Source organism: Lacerta agilis, chromosome 3, assembly GCF_009819535.1.
Source record: "Lacerta agilis isolate rLacAgi1 chromosome 3, rLacAgi1.pri, whole genome shotgun sequence".
Classification (NCBI taxonomy): domain Eukaryota; kingdom Metazoa; phylum Chordata; class Lepidosauria; order Squamata; family Lacertidae; genus Lacerta; species Lacerta agilis.
The window spans coordinates 2,222,888-2,242,213 of record NC_046314.1 but is presented as its reverse complement, the minus strand read 5'-3'; the positions used below and the strand labels follow the sequence as shown (position 1 = coordinate 2,242,213).

Sequence of the window (19,326 nt, the reverse complement as noted above, 5' to 3'; positions counted from 1 at the left end):
CATTTATTTCCAGGTTTATGGCGTTCAAAAACCGAAATGGTCATCAATGGAGATGTTCAAAAACCGACATACCACTGTATTTGGAAGAATAGTGTGGTATTTTCAACTGATTTACTTACAGTATTCATCCACTGGGTGTCACTGTTGACCTAAACTAGACTCTCTTTTAGAAATCGTTACGCATTATGTGTGGTATATTAATGACTGTATTATCAAATATGGGACTATCAGTCCATTAAAATACAGTGGTACCTCCGGTTACAGACGCTTCAGGTTACAGACCCTGCTAACCCCGAAATAGTACCTCGGGTTAAGAACTTTGCTTCAGGATGAGAACAAAAATCGTGGCGCAACGGCAGTGGGAGTCCCCATTAGCTAAATTGGTACCTCAGGTTAAGAACAGTTCCAGGTTAAGAACGGAATTAAGTTCTTAACCTGAGGTTGTTGTTGTTTAGTCGTTTAGTCGAGTCCGACTCTTCATGACCCCATGGACCAGAGCACGCCAGGCACCTGAGGTACCACTGTTCATACAAATAAGACTAGAGCAGTTTTTAGATAAGTTATGAAAAACAAATGGCCAAGATCAAATGAAATACCAGATACCTATTAACTTCAATTTTACAATTGTCATAACAGCCCACTGGTTAACAAATGAAACCCACGGGGCTTTTTTCTTCCTGGGAATAGCTTTGAGTACATGCTAACAATAAACTGATGGGTTAATGCCACTGAAGTCAATGGACTACTTGTTTTCTTATACTGATGATTTCACATTCTTGAGCAACTATATCTACCAGTACAGTAAGAAAGAGATCAAGGATATAAACCTTCATAAACCCAGGTTTTTTCAACTAGTCTTCATCTAGTTCACTGAATGCAACCAAGTTCTACCTTCCTGTAGAATTTTCTAAGAGGCAAATGCTGATTAATTGAACATAAATCATCAATTTGGGATTACACGGATACCAACATGCTAGGGAAGACAGGTGGGATAAGCAGGCTTTGGAAGATATTCTAGAAAAAGTATAATGCTTCTGCTTTCAACTTGTCGTCATCTTCCTCCTCTCCCTTCTACCATGCACAATCACCTTATTCCCTGCCAAAGGTGAAAAGCTTAATTTCAGTAACAAAACAGACACATATCAGGAAGAGTAAATGTTTCTAGTTGAAGTCATCTCACTAGACCAATAAACCAGTCCTAAATCAGCAGCAACATGATGCCACACTAAATTATTCACAGCTAGCAGCTGAGTGTAGTCATAAATTTAGCATCAGTTGGACAGTGCTGTTAACGCCAAGGTTGTAGGTTCGATCCCTGTATAGGACAAATGGATATTCCTGCATTGCAGCGGATTGGACTAGATCCTCTGGGTCCCTTCCAACTCTACAATTCTATGATTCTATGATTTTATAAATAATTAACCTCGGCAAGCCACTGTACACACCAGTCTATTCACACAACAACCAAAAGAACAAAAATGTTACAATTCCTATTTGCTCTGGTAAAATAATAACAATCAAAAGGGAAAATATCAAAGTGTGCTCCTTAATTAGCAATTACGTGGTGAAAATCATTCCCCTTACATCTTAGACCTGTGCAGTACATACATTCAACCTAACTATTTGTGAAGAATGGCCCCAGCTTATTAACTAAGATGCTTCCTCATATTGCAATGTTAAGTTTTCTAATTTAGATAACAACAGCATCCTTCTGAATTTAGTGGATTCCCCCCCCCCCAAATATGCAGTAATGCACAGGCCTTCCAATTCAAATCTCATCACAAAGTGAAAGTGAAATGAACACAAAACAAAACCTCACCAGAAAATCTGAAGTATCGCCAACAGAAAATACTTTAATTGCACTCCTACATTAGACTGCAATTGTACCCTACTTATACTTAGATGCAGAAACTATAGCTTACATTTATGGGCATAGCCAAGATTTCTGTTGGGGGGGCAGACTTTGTTGGGGGGGACAGACTTTTGTTAGGGTGGCAGACCCTCAGATTTGTATTGGTTTTTATTGACTTGGGGAGGGAACTGTCTCCCCTGCCCCCCTTTGGCTACGCCCATGCTTAAGGTAGGCATTGATATGGCTCCAGAAACTAAAATATGAACCTGGATTAATCACAGCTCATATAATAACGTTGTTGAACATTTATTTTTATTATATCTCCACCTAACTGTCATTACATTTTCACTGGCAAGGTTAACATACAAATGTTCCAGTTATAACATTTGGAAGATCTTTTAAAAACTCACATTTCAGTGCCTGACAATGATTCATGTTGATATTACTTCCCTCGCTGATGTAATAACAGTAGTCTGTCAAAAATTTTGATCAATTAAATTAACCCAATACTGATCTAAGCTACCTCTTAATGAAACACACTGCAGTTATTGCAGACAAAGCATCTGGAATCCATAGGCAATATACATAAATAATCCCAAATAAATTCCCTGAAATTCAGGGACTCCTTATTCCAAAGCATACAGTTTCAGTAAATGCAATGATTGCCCTTGTCCAAGTCAAGAAACAAGTCAAGAAAGCAAGTAAGCATATCCAAACTTCCAAAGAGCTCTGAGCTGAAGCCAAAGTGCTTTACCCTGAAAGTTTCTCATAATGCTTAATTTAAACTGTTTATAAAGTATATATGAACAGTATACAAGTTAAGACACAAGCTCCTAAATTTAACCTGCAGGATTACTCCTATCTGTTTGCTTGCTTGCTTGCTTGCTTGCTTATATGAATTCATTGCAGGGTCTGGTATGCTAACATGTCAAATAGGTAGAGTAGAAGCTAAATCCAACTAAAATATAATAATAATAATAATAATAATAATATAATAATAATAGCTTTTGGCTGGATCAGAAGGTCTTCTTGACTCATATCTCTCAATCCATCAATGATCATAGTCATGGGTAGGCAAACTAAGGCCCAGCGGCCGCATCCAGCCCAATCGCCTTCTAAACCCAGCCCGTGGGTGGTCCGGGAATCAGCATGTTTTTACATGAGTAGAATGTGTGCTTTTATTTAAAATGCATCTCTGGTTATTTGTGGGGCATAGGAATTGGTTCACCCCCCCCAAAAAAAATAGTCCGCCCCCAAGGTCTGAGGGACGGTGGACCAGCCCCTTCTGGAAAGGTTTGCTGACCCCTGATCATAGTCAATGAATGTTGATAAATTGGAAAGTTGTGGAGGGCTGGAATATCTATTGCACTGAGAGGGGGGATAGCAAATGTGAAATGGTAACCTCTGGATAAATAAGCCCTTCATTGGTCTGCAACATTTAACTTTTCCAACTTGGCAAAATGGAATGATTAAAGCACCAATCCTATATACGCTTAGCTGGCAGTAGACTCCAGTGAGCTCACTGGGATTGTGCTGAGAGGAAACCTAACTTCCTGAGTTAAGGTGCAGGTAGCCCCACACCCAAATTGGGAAATAGTAGGCTGAAACTCAGCATACTATATTAGTTTTGCAAAAGCAAAAACACATCCCTTATTCACTTCCAAATAAGCTAGGAACCTTTTCTGACCTTCAATACTTAGCAGTTAAGACCCTAGCTACACAAATTATTTAGGATTACAGTTCATAACGAGTCAATAAAAAATATTACTAGCACAATCATATTATGCATGCTTACTTGGAATAAGTGCAGAAACTGAGGAAAGTCAGGGAGAGGGACAATCCTGCCTCATCAAAATGCCATCCAGCATGGCACACTGAAGGTTTTGATTGCTTTCTCAATACAGTGGTACCCCGCTAGACGAATGCCTCGCAAGACGAAAAACTCGCTAGACGAAGGCATTCGTCTAGCGGAAGGCTGCCCCGCAAGACGAAAAAGTCTATGGGGCTGCCTCGCAAGACGAAAAATTTTCGTCTTTTTTTTCGTTTTGCGGAGCGCGGCTGTCATTGCCGCTCCGCAAGACGAAAAACCCCGCTAGACGAAAATTTTCGCAGAACGAATTATTTTCGTCTAGCGGGCACCACTGTATATCGTATTTTGTGCAGATGAGAGCCACCACAAATGAAAGAAAGTACTCAAGTCTTTGCTACATTTCTGACCCAGATACTGTAATGGCAAACTCAGGAGGTGAGTACCAGGAGAACTATAACCAAAGAGGGTGACTAAGAAACAAGACAAATGTATCCTCATGCTGGATAGAACCCCAAATATTGCAGAAAAACTGGCAGGGTGTTGGGAAACAGAAAAAAAAATGCTTGAGAGACTAGATCAGGCCCCTGAACTGGTGGTTAGTCACTCCTGTTAAACTTTAAACATGTGGGCTTGGATCCAGACTCTAGTTGATTTTTAAACTGGATTATTTTTTCATTCAGATTTTTAATTTAATTTCATTTTATTTTCTGGGAGGAGTTATCTGGGTTTGGCAGATAGAATAGACAGGGGTCAGCAAACTTTTTCATCAGGGGGCCGGTCCACTGTCCCTCAGACCTTGTGGTGGGCCGGACTATATTTTTTTTTGGGGGGGGGGGAATGAATGAATTCATATGCCCCACAAATAACCCAGAAATGCATTTTAAATAAAAGGACACATTCTACTCATGTAAAAACACGATAACCGTCCACAGGCCAGATTTAGAAGGTAGCTGGGCAGAATCTGGCCCCTGGGCCTTAGTTTGCCTACCCAATGGAATAGAGGGTTCTAGTAACCCCCATTCCACTCCAATGAAAATAATGGATCACAGAAAATAATCATGTAAACTCAATCCAAGGTTAAATTTATATTTAACCACTTATATAACTTTGATTGTCCAAACACAAGAGGTGCTCATCTTGGGGTGTGGGGTGTACCTTGATGTCAAGAGCAGAATAAAATCCCATTTATTGTTAACTAACCTTATGTTCACAGGATATCATATCAATATTAGTAGTCTCTACTAGTATCAAAAAATGCACATTGCACTCTGCAACTATTCTACAAAGATTTAGTATAACAATATTAAGTTTGCATGCCTTAATGAGGGAAGTCCAAGAAAGTCCCAGTAAGGAGACCTCATATCTCTTCCAGTTCCATCAGTTTAAAAACAACCCTTGAGACTGTAACACACACGGCTATTTTCAAGTCCTAAACAAAAGATTAGACACATTAAAGAAAAACAGAATAAATGTTCAAATGTGTGATAGACCCACTGATTTCAAATTTTAAATGTTGATAAAAAGAGCAGGTGAACAGACAGAAGACACCATGTACCAGGTGACTTTTTGGCACAGAGTAAGGGAACTCATTTATAAACATGAATGTGGCCCAACTCAGAACTTTTTAGTTTGAGGATAGGATGGTTACTCTGGTGTATGTATATGCATGACATGCACTATACACACATATGTCTGACATTAAGACATGATGCTTCCTCAGGTATCAATTGAAGGTATGTTGTAAACCCATGAATACATGACATATTCTTATTCTAATTATATATGCCAGAATGGAAGCATATAATGATGGGAAAATATAACAAAAACAACGTAGGAAGGCATCTCAATCCAGACTGTCAAAGGAAAAGCTCAAAGGTGGCACTTCTCCAAGTACCAGCTATCAGGTGCATTTAATATGCTAAGCACCATATAGCATGGAAGATAAGATGGAGGCAGCTGTGAAGGCAAAGTGTATATATAACCCTTCAAAATAAATCACATATACACCCTTCATCTGAAGATCACAGGGCAGTTTTCAATATAAAAAAACACAGAACGTAGTAGTAGTAGTAGTAGTAGTAATGCCTTGCCAATCTGGCTGGGTAACATAGTAATAAACAAACCCTTCCACAGGTCTGACCCAACAGGCTCTTCTTATATGTTTCTTTTTCCTATTTGTCTTTTTCAGAATCCAGAAGCAATGGACCAAAAGAATTTAATATTGAAACAACCCTAGCAGTGAATCTCTTTTACTTCAGAATAGTATTCTCATTTATTTTGCCATCAGCATTTTTGTCTCATTTCTCAATCTGCAGCTGAAATACCGGTATACCTTAAGATCAAAAGAATCATAATACATGAACAGTACTTTATCTTGGATATAACGTAGGCATGGAAGGCAAACTATATATTGTTTTGTATAGTGTGTTTGTAATGTTTTTTTATAAATTTAATAAAAAAAATTTAAAAAGATATTGTTTTGTATTAGTGTGTGTGGCGTTTGCCCTTCCTAGAGAATATATGTATGTGCAGGAGTAAGTAAAGGGTTAAGTGGCTGACCCTAGGCGGACCAATAAACAGAGGGAGGAGGAGCAGCTAGGGGCAGCTGAACAAAGGCAGTTGGAGTGAGTCAGTTGGTGTTAGAGAGTTAAGAGCAGTTGACTGAAGCAGATGGTTGGTGATTGTGAGGGTTGGTGGTGAGGTAGAGTGGTGAGCGTAGGATTAGGGATAGGGTTGAGATAAGAACAAATATATACCAATGTAACCATATCTTAAGTTTGTTGATGTTTTAAAATAAACACATTATTTTATTTAAAATCACACCCTGACTGTGACAGTGATTACCAGGGAGGGGATCCTGGTTGGTGGGCAGCGAAGCGCCGTGGTGGCACAGGGATCAATAGTCCGTTAACGACCGGGGACCCTGTGTGATCGCCACAAAACTGGCGGCAGCGGCAGGATAAGATCAATACGCTGGCAGGAGACATCAATAAGCCCGTGGAGGGATATTGAGATCGTTGTGCCTGTTCACCACAAAATTGGCAGAAGCAGCTGGGGTTAATCAATACACCTGGAAGGGGAAAGGTAAATCTGTGAAGTGATAACCTAGGCCAGCGGTGTAGTTGTGGTTACCCAAGGACCCTGGGAAGCTAAGATAACAAAAGGAGAAAAGAGAGCTCACAAATCTGTTCTGGCAGAGAGTTTTGACTTGGGGGTCGGAGGAAGTAAGCTTAACGGGTAGAGAGAAGACCCATAGCAGAACTTTGAGACCTGAGTCTGGAGGAAACCTAGCCAGAGGGAACAGTGCTGAGAGGAGATTTCTCTTATTTTGTTAATTTAACTGTCAATCCTCAATCACATAATATGCCCCCCAAAAAGACAAAGAACCCTGTGAGGGAACCAGCTCAAGATAGCTCTGAAGGAGAGAAGAATGGGAATCCTCTGAGGGAAGAGCAGAGCTTAGAAGATGCCACTAATATTTTACCTGAGGCAAGAGATCCACAAGTGTCTATATAATTAGAAAAGTGGAAACTAGAACAACAATATAAATTAGAATTAGAGAAGGAAAGAATTAAGGCTGAGGCAGAAAGGGGAAAAAGTTAAGGCTGAACAACAAATAGAAATGGAAAGAATTAGAGCTGGGCAAGAGAGCAAAAGAATTAGAGCTGAGAGGGAAAGTGAGAGTGAAAGAATGCAATTTCAGTTGGAATGAAGAAACTAGAATTAGCAGTCATGGAGAATCAAAATAATAGTAATAACACCAGTAGTCAAACAACAGGGAAGGTAGATTTAAAGCAATTCCCTGAGTTCAAGGAGGAAAGATAGCCCAGAGGCTTTTCTGATATCATTTGAGAGAGCCTGTAAAGATTTCCAAATGAAGGATGAGGAGAAAATGGTGATCTTAAGGGCTAGAATTAGTGGGGTATTGGCAGAAATATACGCCCAAATGACAGAAGAACAGTCAACAGACTTTGAGATGTTTAAACAATTAATTTATACGAGGTTTCGAATTACCTCAGAACAACTAAGAAAAAAATTCAGGAGTGTGATAAAGTTGAGGGAAGAAACGTATGCTCAGTTGGGGGCAAAAATTTCAAATTACCTAAAAAAAATGGTTAGAGCAGGAGGGTGCGGATTCAATTCAAAAAATCAGAGGTTATTGCGTGGAGCAATTTTATGCCACCATAACTGGGGAGCTGAAATATCTTGTAAAGGAAAGAAATCCTAAAACCATCCAAGAGGCAGCAACCATAGCTGACCAAATTAATGAAATTAGGGACCATGGATTCGATAGTCCAAAATTTGGCGGGAAATTGTGGGGGAACCCCAGAAACCAATTTCAATATGCTAAAGGAAGCTCTTCTCCGGTAATAAAAAAGGGAAACATACCACAGTCAAAAAGCCCAAGTGACGTGGGCCAAACTAACACCCGTACCTCTGAGGTAAAAGAAAATAAATCTAATTATACTGGGGGAAGAGATATGAGGTGCTGGTCGTGTGGTAAATCTGGCCACAGAAGCTTTGAATTTAAGACTGGTGGACAAGTTAAATCTGGGAGCACAAACACTCAAAAACAGTCTTTTTGTATCCACTCAGTAGGGCAGGGTGAGGCTAAGCAGGTTGTCACGGAAACCGAAACTTTAGCTAGGCCTGAGACAGATGAGATTCCTGAGGCGTCAGTGATACACTGTTACTTGATTAAACAGAATGACTTGCTCTTGAGAAAGTCAGGAGAATATATTTGGATTGAAAATAAAAAATATCTAGGATTAAAAGATACCGGATCCCAAATCACGATTGTTCATCCTGAGATAATCAATCCCGAGAGAATAATTCCAGGAAAAACTATAGAATTAAAAGGAATCGCCAAGGAGCCAGTTAGACTCCAATGGCTGAGGTAAACATTAAGTTACATGACTGGAGTGGAAAGTGGCAAGTGGCCATTTCAGAGGAAATCCCCACTGCGGTGCTTATCGGTTGGGATCTCCTGGAGCATGTGCAGAGTGCATTTGTGATTACCCGCTCCAAGGGGGGCCAACTGTCGACCAATACTGAGGGAAGTGAAACAGTTGCTAATGAGGGCAGGACTCAAAGTCCTCAAGTTGAAACTTTGAGTGAGTCAGGCTTCCTAATACCTTTTAAAAATACTCAAATGACTAGTTTCTCTCAGGAACAAAAGAATGACATGGGACTAAACAGCTGTTTTGAGGCAGCAAAATCTACTGTTCCATTAACCCCTGATTGCCCAGAGAGGTTCTGCCTAGAGGAGGGGCTGTTATATTGTGAAGCCCTTAGCACACCTTATAAAGGGGGAGGAGGAAACCACAGACAACTAGTGGTTCCTCACATGTACCGAGAAAGAATCATAATGCAAGCCCATAATAGTATTTTTGGGGCACATATGGGGATAACTCGGACTAAACAAAGAGTGGCGCAAAATTTCTATTGGCCAGGCATGGGGAAGCAAATTAAAATGTATTGCCAAGCCTGTGACATTTGACAGAGGCGGGGATCAGGTCAGGACAAAACCAAGGCAAAACTGTGTCCTTTACCTGTAATTTCCACACCATTCCAGAGGTTAGGACTCGACTTGGCACAACCCTTGCCTAGAGCAACCAAAAAGGGGAATGAAATGCAACTAGCCTGGGAGGGACCAACCCCAAATCATATCCAAAATAAGCAATGTAAACTACCTTATCCAGCAGGGGGATGAGGGGCGCAAGGTAGTTCACGTAAACATGATTAAGCCTTACCAGAGAACTGAAAGCTGGGCTCCCTATGCTATCCGAGAGGACCCAGAAGAAGCGGAAATACCTTGCTGGGAAGGGAGAGGGGAGCAAGAATGTAACACTTATTATTTTGTTTAAAATCACACCCTGACTGTGACAACAGTGATTACCAGGGAGGGGATCCTGGTTGGTGGCAGCGAAGCGCCATGGTGGCACAGGGATCAATAGTCCGTTAAACGACCGGGGACCCTGTGTGTTTGTACTGTGTTTATAAAATTTAATAAAAAAATTTTTTAAGGAAGGCAAACTATGGCCCGGGGCCAGATACGGCCCAATCGCCTTCGCAATCAGGCCTACGGATGGTCCGGATTAGTAGAATGTGTCCTTTTATTTTAAATGCATGTCTGGGTTATTTGTGGGGCATAGGAATTTGTTCATTTTGTTTCCAAAATATAGTCCGGTCCACCACAAGGTCTGAGGGACAGTGTACTGGCCCCCTGCTGAAAAAGTTTGCTGACCCCTGCCCTAGAAGCTGTTCCAGATTATGTATGTTTCCTCTCTAAGGCAATCACAGGTTCTACAGGTTCAACACTGAAAAGAAGTACCCAACCCCATTGTCACAGATAGTCATGTTTGCAAAGGAAGCCGTTTAGAAAAGAATTTTGCAAGACATTATTTGGCAGCTAGAGAAAATTATCTGCACAATACCAATATAAGACATGCAGGCTGGGTACCCTAGCCACTAGACGAGAAAAAAATTAAGACGTCTAGACACCACTAAAGCATTATTGAAAGGCTAAAAAAGTGAATTAGCTTACCAGTGTGAGGATGTTTGTGTTATCATCAAAACTTTGTGAATGGGCACTGCAGTTATTTTACAGTTTTAATGTAATTATCACAGTTTGTATTCTTTGCATTTTATATCCCTCCAATTTCACCGTTCACATTTTTCTCCCAGTTCCTGCCAACTTAGGAAAAGTTTCATGCATCAGTTGAGGTGGAATCTAGTCTACAAACACTTAATCCATAAACCTATTTAGTCTTTAGGTTGCCACAAGATGGTTGTTTTTACTGGAGCAGACTTACAGTACATGGCTAGTGCTCTTGAAATGCCCGCAATCACTTCTTTTAAGCCAAGGAGGTTGTACTATAATACCCATCCCCCCCCCCACTGCACATGCTAGCTGGGGTGGGTGGGAGCTGCAGCCCCACATCTGGAGGGTGGCACCCCTGATTTAACCTAGGGCCTAATCCTCATCTCCTTTGATAATCTTGCCATTCTCACAATATTTCACCAAAATATTTTAATTTGAAAGGTGGCTGGCAATTTTATTAAACAAAATAAATAAATAAACACAATTTATAAGGATCCTTAATTAGAGTGAGAAAATCCATCCCAAACCAGGAGGAATCTTTGAAGGCCAGAGCTACGCAGGTTAAGCAGGTAGAACATGCAGCAGCTTTGGGGGAATCTCACCATGTTTTGTCTTTTTATCAGATAATTTTCCTATTCTAAAAACAAGATGCCATTCTCCAAATGGATTTATGTCGCAAATTTGAAACCACTTGGTTTTGTTAAAAAAAAAAAGCTTAGATGGGGTAAATTGGTGCCTAAGGTTGGGTACACTGGCCATTCCTTGCCTATTAATCTTACTGGTGGAAAGCTAGCCTTTTAATACAGTATTATTTTAATAGCTTACAAGTCCTCAAGAGGGTCAGTAACTTGTACACTGAATTGGGACAAAAATGGGATTTTACACCACACTAAAGAAGTCTATGTTATTAACAACTTTTTCATGTGAATGGCTGCTGTTAACATATCAGTGTGTCTGTTTGTTCTCAGTTTCATTCCTTCCGACCTCAATGTTTATAACTCCATTCCACCCTGCCACCTTCCATATATCTGTCTATCTATAAAATTATTCATGATAACACTTTGTGCATCTGATAAAATGGACTGATGGTGCTGGACAGTCTAGAGAAGAACCAGCAGTTTGTGGAACCTACTTGCCTTCTGTGGGGTTCGCAGGATACAACCTTCCATGGAAAGAAAGGGCAAGGGAGATAAATTGTGGGTGGAAAGGATTGCCTGCAAACAGTGCCCTGTGGCTTAAAAGGGGTGGAAGGTATTTGTGTAAGAAGAATTAAAGCAGTGGGTAATATCCTCTGGAAAGGGAACTATGGGGTCACAGCTCATGCCAATGGGGGGGGGGGGAGAGGAAAGGGGTTGTGACGAAGCATAGCAGACCCTCCAAGTGTCCCTATTTTCTAGGGACGCCCCTGATTTAGAGAAGCGTCCCAGTTTCAGATTTGATCATGGAAAGTCCCACTTTTCCTTAGGACATCCCTATTTTCATTGGAGAAATGTTGGAGGCTATGGAGTTATTTGACCTCCAAGCCTCCAACATTTCTTGAAGGCAATTTGAATGCAATTCTGTATAGGGAAGTTTTTTAAGTGTTTAATGATTCATTATGTTTTTATATATATTGGAAGCTGCCCAGAGTGGCTGGGGCAGCCCAGTAAGATGTGTGGGGTATAAATACTAAAATTATCATTACGGAATGGGACATCCCTATTTTCATCAGAGAATCGTTGGAGGGTATGGCATAGGTGCTGGCTCCCTGGGTGCCTGAGCACCCACCAAATTCCCCATGAAGGGGCCGGGCACCCACAACTGGGCCCACTGCATGGCACCCTCGGCCCCGGGCACCCACAATCGCGGGGCCAAGCTGGCACTCCTGTGACGAAGGCACCCTGACCCCACAAATAAGGTGGAGGAGGAGGAGGAAGAAAGAAGAGAGTATCTCCTGCAAAGCGCGCTACGGAAGAAATGTGCGGGTGATACTGACGGACAGACGGTGGCCTACTACCTTGGGCTGCCGGTGGGAGAGGGCTTGGCGGGGATCGGAGCACCCGCTTTCTCTCTCTCGCCTACGCCTTTACTGAGCGAGTCGGATCCGGCTGCTGTTGTTTTTGAGGGGGGCAGGAGCGCAGTTCCGGGATCCAGCACCTGCCCCTCCTGCGGCCACATTCGTGGCCTGGATTTCATGGCGGGGCTGACGAGATCGCCTCCGCCCGCCCGCCCGCCCGCCTCCCCGGCCCCTCCGTACCTGCAGCAGCCGCTGTGGGTGGGCGAAGAAGCTGCCAAGGCGGCGCCGCGGCCTAGCGCCTCCGAAGCGACACGTCGCCACCATGGAGCGGCTCTCCTTGCTCCCGGCTGGGGCCCAGGGCGGGCTGCTCGGTCGGCGATGCGGCAGCGAGCAAAGCGGCGGCCCCGGCAAGCGCCGCCTCTCCCGCAGCCCCGACGAGAAGCAGCAGCAGCAGCAGGAGGAGGAGGAGGAGGAGCTGCTGCGCCTGCAGCTGCTGGGGGCGAGAGGCGCCCGAGGAGCCGCCGCCTCTTCCGTCCCCTTCTCGGCCCAGCTGGTCGCGTGAGCGCCGGGCAAAGGGCCTGCCGCGGTTGGCGGCCCCGGAGAGAGAGATTTCGCAGCAAATGCTCCCTTTCCTTTCCGAAGTGCGTGTAGGACTCACGGCCGGCTAATTGCATCAGCACCCCCTCCCCTCCCTGTAAGCAAAACACGGCAACCGTATATTAAATAATAACGAACATTTTACCGCCTTTTCGTAACACTCAGAAGTTGAAATCAGCTGCCTTCAGGGTTAAGGCCGGCCCTGCGCCGGTTTCTGCTTCGCGCCGGTTTGTTTCAAAATGTTTATACGTACGTCTCGCCCTTAGCATATAAATGTGCGCCCAGACTGCTCATAGCAAAACATTAAAATCAGAACAAAAATAGAAAACAGCGAGGGGGGGGACCACCTCAGCAAATAAATCCACATCTGCAGGAGCACAACAAAACCACATCCTACAAGTTCCTCTCCCAAATACTGTACTTCATGCTAGAGCCATGTTTCTGCAGCACAGGGAAAGGCCAGCAAAAATGAGCCAGATCAGCCTCCCTGCAGAGAGCATTGCATGGGACCCACGACCGAGAAGGCGCAGACCAGCCTGCCGCCCTTCCACACTTAGGGGCCATCCTAAAGAAATTTGAATTGCAGCTTGTTAGAGACTGAAACGTCCAAATAATAACAACACCTTAATTGGCATAAGGAACTAATCAGTGGGACTTGAATAAACATGCACTGGATGGGGCGTTTCCACTCCCCAGCTCCATTCCTCCCCCCATTTCATCCTCCATTCTCTGCCTCCTGTCAGACCAGCAAACATTTTCATAAAGTGTAGCATCTCCCTTTCCCATTTTCTGTTTTAAAGAAAGGCAAAGCTTTCGTGCATTTACATTAATGTATTTTTAAAGTATTTTGAAATAAAACGGTAAATTATAAGTAACTGTTCTCTTGTCATAAATATTATAAACAAAATTATATGGTTTTATTCCAGTTAGCGTAACTTTAAAAAAAACTACTACTCCATGTTTCAAGATGCGGTATCATTTTATTGTCTTATTTACTTATGTACTAAACAGAAATTATCAGGGTAGTTTACAATAAAAGGACCCAAAAAGTTGTCTGTGGACAAGCACCGGCTCTCTCGGCCTGAAGCAAGATGAGCACCACATCCCATAGTCACCTTTGTAGGGATTTATAGGAAGTTGGGGCCAAATTTCATGCTAGTGAGTACTGCTAATCGGTATTTCCACTCTAAGCAATCAAAAGCTTTGAGGATGTCTAGGGACATAATTGTCAGTGGGAGTTTAGTTGCCTTGCTGTGTTCAATTAGGTTCAGTAGTTTCCTGATGGGGTCTGTAATATTGCGACCAGGGACGAAGCCGGTCTGGTCTGGGACTATTAACTTGGCTAAGAAGATTTTTAGGCGGTTGGCCAAGACTGATGTGAATATCTTGTAGTCTTGGTTTATTAAGGAGATCGGGCGGTATGATTCTGGCCTCAGGCCTTCTTCTAATGCCCCAGCCCTTGGGCAGGTGGGCTCAGGTTGGGTCTTTGTTTCTTCGTGGCCTTCAGTGGTCTTCTTCTGCCTACCTCTCCTTCCCCGGATGTCTCTCCCTCTCTCTCCAGTATGGCGGCATGGCAGCAGTGATGGCGGCAGCGAGGTCGAGTCCCTGTCCCCCCCAAGGTCCTTCTCCCCTTTTATTTTTACTTTTTTCCGGAGGGGCGGCAGCTGTGGCGGCGACAGCGAGGTCAGGGTCGGGGCTTTCTCCTTCCTCCTCCGGCCTCTGGTGACTCATTTCTGCACTTCCTCTTCAACATCCTCGAGGATGAGCTCTTCTGAAAGGAAAAGAAGAGAAGACTGGCAGTTAGACTTTCTTACACACAAACACACACACACACAGAGAGAGAGAGACTTTCCGAACATAGACATGGAAATAGACATTACCTTCTTGTTTTCTCCCAAGTGGTGGGGAGGAGGTAACGGGAGCCTGCAGGGAAACAAAGAGCCACCGATTATTTATCTAACCCTCAAAATAGGCCTCAGACAGAGACCTTTCCTAAGAAACCTTAGGGACTGGCTGAAGGGTTGTCAGGGAACAGTCTGTCCCCAGCGAAGGGGCACAGGGCATGTCAGGGTATAGAGAGCCCCAGCGCCACTTCAATAGCAGTAGCACCGACTCCAGCCAGGATAGCAGGAAGTCGTCCATTGGGGAGGAGAGGCAGCTGGGAAGCCAGGAGGAGAGGGCGCTTGGTGAGGCATCAGAGACCCAGCACGCACCCGTCCCCTCAGGGGAGGATACTGTCACGCCGCTTCCGACGCCCCAATTACGTTGAGGTGTGAAACACAAAGAGGGGAGGAGGCGATTTGGGGTGCCTAAGCTATTTGGTTGGTCAAGGAACCAGAAAAGACCACTCCCGGATTCTGGGATGTATTCGAGCGGTCATGAACTTTAGAGCTCTGTCTTGTGTAAATAAACGGTTTCAAATTGAAACGGAGTCCAGCCTCCTTACTCACGAGAAACCACTACAGTAACCTTACAAGGGTCTTACCTTTTTAGTTTTTTGGAAAAGAGGGCTGGGGGGGAGGGGGAGGCGGTGGGCAAGGGGGAGGAGTCCGGGGCAGGGGAAACTTTATTTCTTTTTCCAATACGGAATACTCTTTTCAGTCTGGAAAACCTAGAAAGGAAGAGAAAAATGTGAGAAATGGGGTTGATCTGTGTCCCCATAGATTTATTGATAACAGCAATGTGAGTGGTATTGGCTTAGGCCAGTGGTGTCCAAACATTTTTCAAAGAGGTCCAGATTTGATGAAGTGAGGGACCGACCAAAGTTATTGAGCTTTTTTTAAGATTGAAGTTGTTGAGGTTTCTTAAAGGATTTCACCCCAGTATTTCACCCCAGTAAATCACCAACAGAGGGAGGTCTGTCAATGGTGACCAACTGAAGCTCACCCCGGGGTTCCCGCTGTGTCCTGGCATGGCCCTAGCCTCCCAAGCAGACTTTGGACAAGATCCAGACCCGCGGATTCCTTTACCGGAATACCCTTGTACCTGGAGGGGCAGGTGATGGCCGCACCTCCCCTCCACCACACTTCACTAAGCCAATGCCTAACCTTACAAAGTTGTGACGATTGCTAAGGTAGGTGAAAACCAAGAGGCCAGTACCAATTTGCCAAATGGGAAAAAATCCCACCCAGCCCGTTCCAAAACAGGCAACCAACCAAAGTCCAGAGCAAGGACAAAGCACACACCTAAATCTAGGGTGGGCGGGTGTTTGGCGGCACGAGGCCAGGTAACCCCCCCCCCCAACGACACACCGCCGCCTTTTAAAGGCCCCCCTGGATCACACCACCACTCCCGATTGGCCAACAGGCCATGGTGTGATCATGGGGCCATAGCACAGCTCGGCTCCTCCCCCACCCCTCCCAAGGAAGGGGGGCTGCACCTATAGCCTGTGCACAACGCAGACCCTCAATTAAGAGGATCCAATATAGAATCATAGAATCATAGAGTTGGAAGAGACCCCAAGGGCCATCCAGTCCAACCCCCTGCCAAGCAGGAAACACCATCAAAGCATTCCTGACAGATGGCTGTCAAGCCTCTGCTTAAAGACCTCCAAAGAAGGAGACTCCACCACACTCCTTGGTAGCAAATTCCACTGCTGAAAGAAATCCTACTTACATCCTTGCTCCTTCTCTCAGAGTCACGGAATGATCCAAGCATAGGAGATCCCCAGGCCTTTTGGAGCCAGCAGAGGGAGGTGTCACAATGAACCTCACAATGTGGCAACCTGGGCCCTGAGAAAATCAGCAGCCACAAGCCCTGCTCCTCTTAAGTGGCGTGACTAAGTTTTCTCACATGGTTTTCTTCCATGTTCCACTTTTTATCAATATGCTAAATGTGCCTATTCCTTTGGATTCCGGCTGAAGTTGTTCCTGCACCAACTGAGCAGCTAGCTATCTCCTATACCTGTCTCATACCATCCAAAATTTCTCCCATGCAAATAGGAAGGTCTTATTCCATGATGATGACGATGATGATTCTGACTGGGTTGTCTCAGCCACTCTGGGCAGTTTCCAGCATGTATAAAAACAGAATAAAACATTAAATCACCACTTCAATATCATGTCCCAATGCTCTAAGGTAGAGCTTTCCAGACCGGCGAGAGCCAATGGATCTGCATAGGTGCAAGGGCCCAGCCAGTAGGGAATCGAACTTGTGAATATTATTCCCTGTGTTTGACGATAAGGGCTGCAAATATGTGAACCAGGAAGAGGCCTGGTGTTCATCAGCCATGACACCCACATTCCTGCAGTTCACCTGAACTGGGCGGGGGGGGGGGGGGGGTTGGGGCTGTGCAGACACACAGGTGGAGCCAATCCAGCTCTCCCGCCCATGTCCACACACAGCCCCAATCTCACCTCTGCCCCATCCAGGAAAGCTGGGGCAGCACGCACCTCTGTTGGGGGTGCAGCTCTGCCCCATGGCGCCAGCCACGACTGATCAGGGCAGACATTTATTTCAACGCCAGCATGGTAAATTTGGCTTCTTGTGAGACTTCTGGAATTGAATGAAAGGGAGAAAAATATAAGTAGGCAATCCCTACTTGTTTTTTTTACCACACAGCTATGGTGTTGCTAAAACGATCCCAGGCTCCTGTCTTCAAAGCTGATAGACCTTTCATATTTCGTATCCATCTCTTAATAAACAACACAACAGGAAGTCCTTTAAACCAACTTCAGATGAGAGAGAGGAGCGAAGTTTCCGCCATTTATTTAGACACCTTTGATTTTCACAAATTTAAGCAGTTGTGTTAAGTCTAAGAGCTCAATTCTCAATAGCCTTTCCTAACTCGAAAAGCTGACAGCAGAGGTTTGGTGGGTCAAAAGTGCCAGAGGTTCCCTCCCAGTCCGATTCTGCATCTTATTATAGGAGTCCTGAAAATGACTCGTGCCTCTGAAGGCACCACACATTCAGCAGTGCTTGGGAGAACCAACAGGGCAGGACAGGTCTCCTCCTTCCAACACAGAGATACTGTACAGGAGAGAGAGAGAGAGAGAGAGAGAGAGAGAGAGAGAGAGAGAGAGAGAGAGAGAGAGAGAGAGAGAGAGAGAGAGAGAGAGAGAGAGAGAGCAACTTCACAATTCTGATCAGAAACTTCCACATGCAGGTTAAGAAGTGGGAGGAAACGTGGGGGGAAATGTCCACAAATCAGGGCTGGTTGACAAACGCTTTCTGCACTGCTCTACATTGCACTTTTTACTAGGATGATATAACGAGGGACGTTCAGTGCAAGAGCCTGCTTCCGCTCTGGTGCTTCAATAGAAATGGGGCGACTTTTCTTTTTTCAAAAAATGATTTTATATGTTTCCCTCACTGCTGCCCAAGGGTTTTAATATGATTTTTCAAGAGACAGTCCAGGTAGGGATAATTTTAATTTTTAGTTACAGGTGGGTAGCCGTGTTGGTCTGCCATAGTCGAAACAAAATAGGAAATTCTTTCCAGTAGCACCTTAGAGACCAACTGAGTTTGTTCTTGGTATGAGCTTTCATGTGTATCTGAAGAAGTGTGCATGCACACGAAAGCTCATACCAAGAACAAACTCAGTTGGTCTCTAAGGTGCTACTGGAAAGAATTTCCTATTTTGTTTTAATTTTTAGGACAGTAAGGGAGGTGTGTGAAAAGGAAACCGTGTGAATGGGCTGCATTAACACTATACATGTAATTTTAAAGCACCTTGGGAACACCTTCTTTGCCTCAAAGAATTCTGGGCATTGTAGTTTTCCCCTCGCAGAACTACCATTCACAGCAGCAGCAGCAGCAGCAGCGCCGGGAATCTTTAGGCGGGAGAAAGGGACTCCCGAGGGGCTTCTGAGAGGCGCTCGGGAGCCGGTGGTGGCGTCGGAAAGCCCTTCGCCCCGCCTCCTCCGTCCGAGGCAGCATCGCGCATGCGTGGTGGGGGCGGGCTGTTCGCGGGCAGGGGGGCGGGGTCTGTTCTGCTTCTAATGGCTCCCACCAAAGGCTGCATCCTTCCCTTTGCCTCTCCCTCCCTCCTCCAGCGCTGCTTGGGGGGTGCAGGTGGGGTCTTCTCCAGGTGAGGGGGGAGAGGCACAGTGCTTGCACCCCCTGGTCCTGCGCTGTGTGTGGGGGCAGGTGGGGTCTTCTCCAGGTAAGGGGGCAGAGGCACAGTGCTTGCACCCCCTGGTCCTGCGCTGTTGGGGGGGATGCCCCCGGGGCCAGGCTCTGTGGATGGAGTGGCTGCTTTCCTGGTACCTGGGATTTAGCACCTGGGCCAAGCTCCCATCTCCATCCCTGGAGGGCCATCGCAGCTGCTGAGGAGTGTAGTGCTTGGACTCAGGATAAGGCAGCTTGGTACGTGGGGGGCAGAACTAAGATATCTGTGGCACAATTGGTCAGTTAAGTATTTTTTTTAACTTGATTTAGGGGGGCACCTACCCCCCTGCGCTCCCGACTATGATTAGTTCTTATTTGTTTACTGTGCCTTATTAGCTTAGTTACTATTGCATATTCAT

At 44.7% G+C, this 19,326-nt stretch overlaps 2 protein-coding genes across 2 annotated transcripts in view; both read right to left on the bottom strand.

The window, feature by feature from the left end:
- Positions 1–5,055, bottom strand: part of VPS54 (VPS54 subunit of GARP complex) — a 43,900-nt gene extending 38,845 nt beyond the window's left edge. The window contains 1 exon segment of the mRNA XM_033145608.1: positions 4,980–5,055. The gene's annotated coding sequence lies outside the window, so the exon portion shown is untranslated.
- Positions 5,019–14,590, bottom strand: LOC117044525 (translation initiation factor IF-2-like). Its single transcript, XM_033145344.1, has 3 exons — positions 14,503–14,590; positions 12,503–12,894; positions 5,019–5,091 (listed from the first exon to the last, which is right to left on the bottom strand). The coding sequence occupies exons 1-3, from the start codon at positions 14,588–14,590 to the stop codon at positions 5,020–5,022; spliced, it is 552 nt and encodes a 183-aa protein (XP_033001235.1). The 3' UTR covers position 5,019.
- Positions 14,591–19,326: the final 4,736 nt, after the last annotated feature.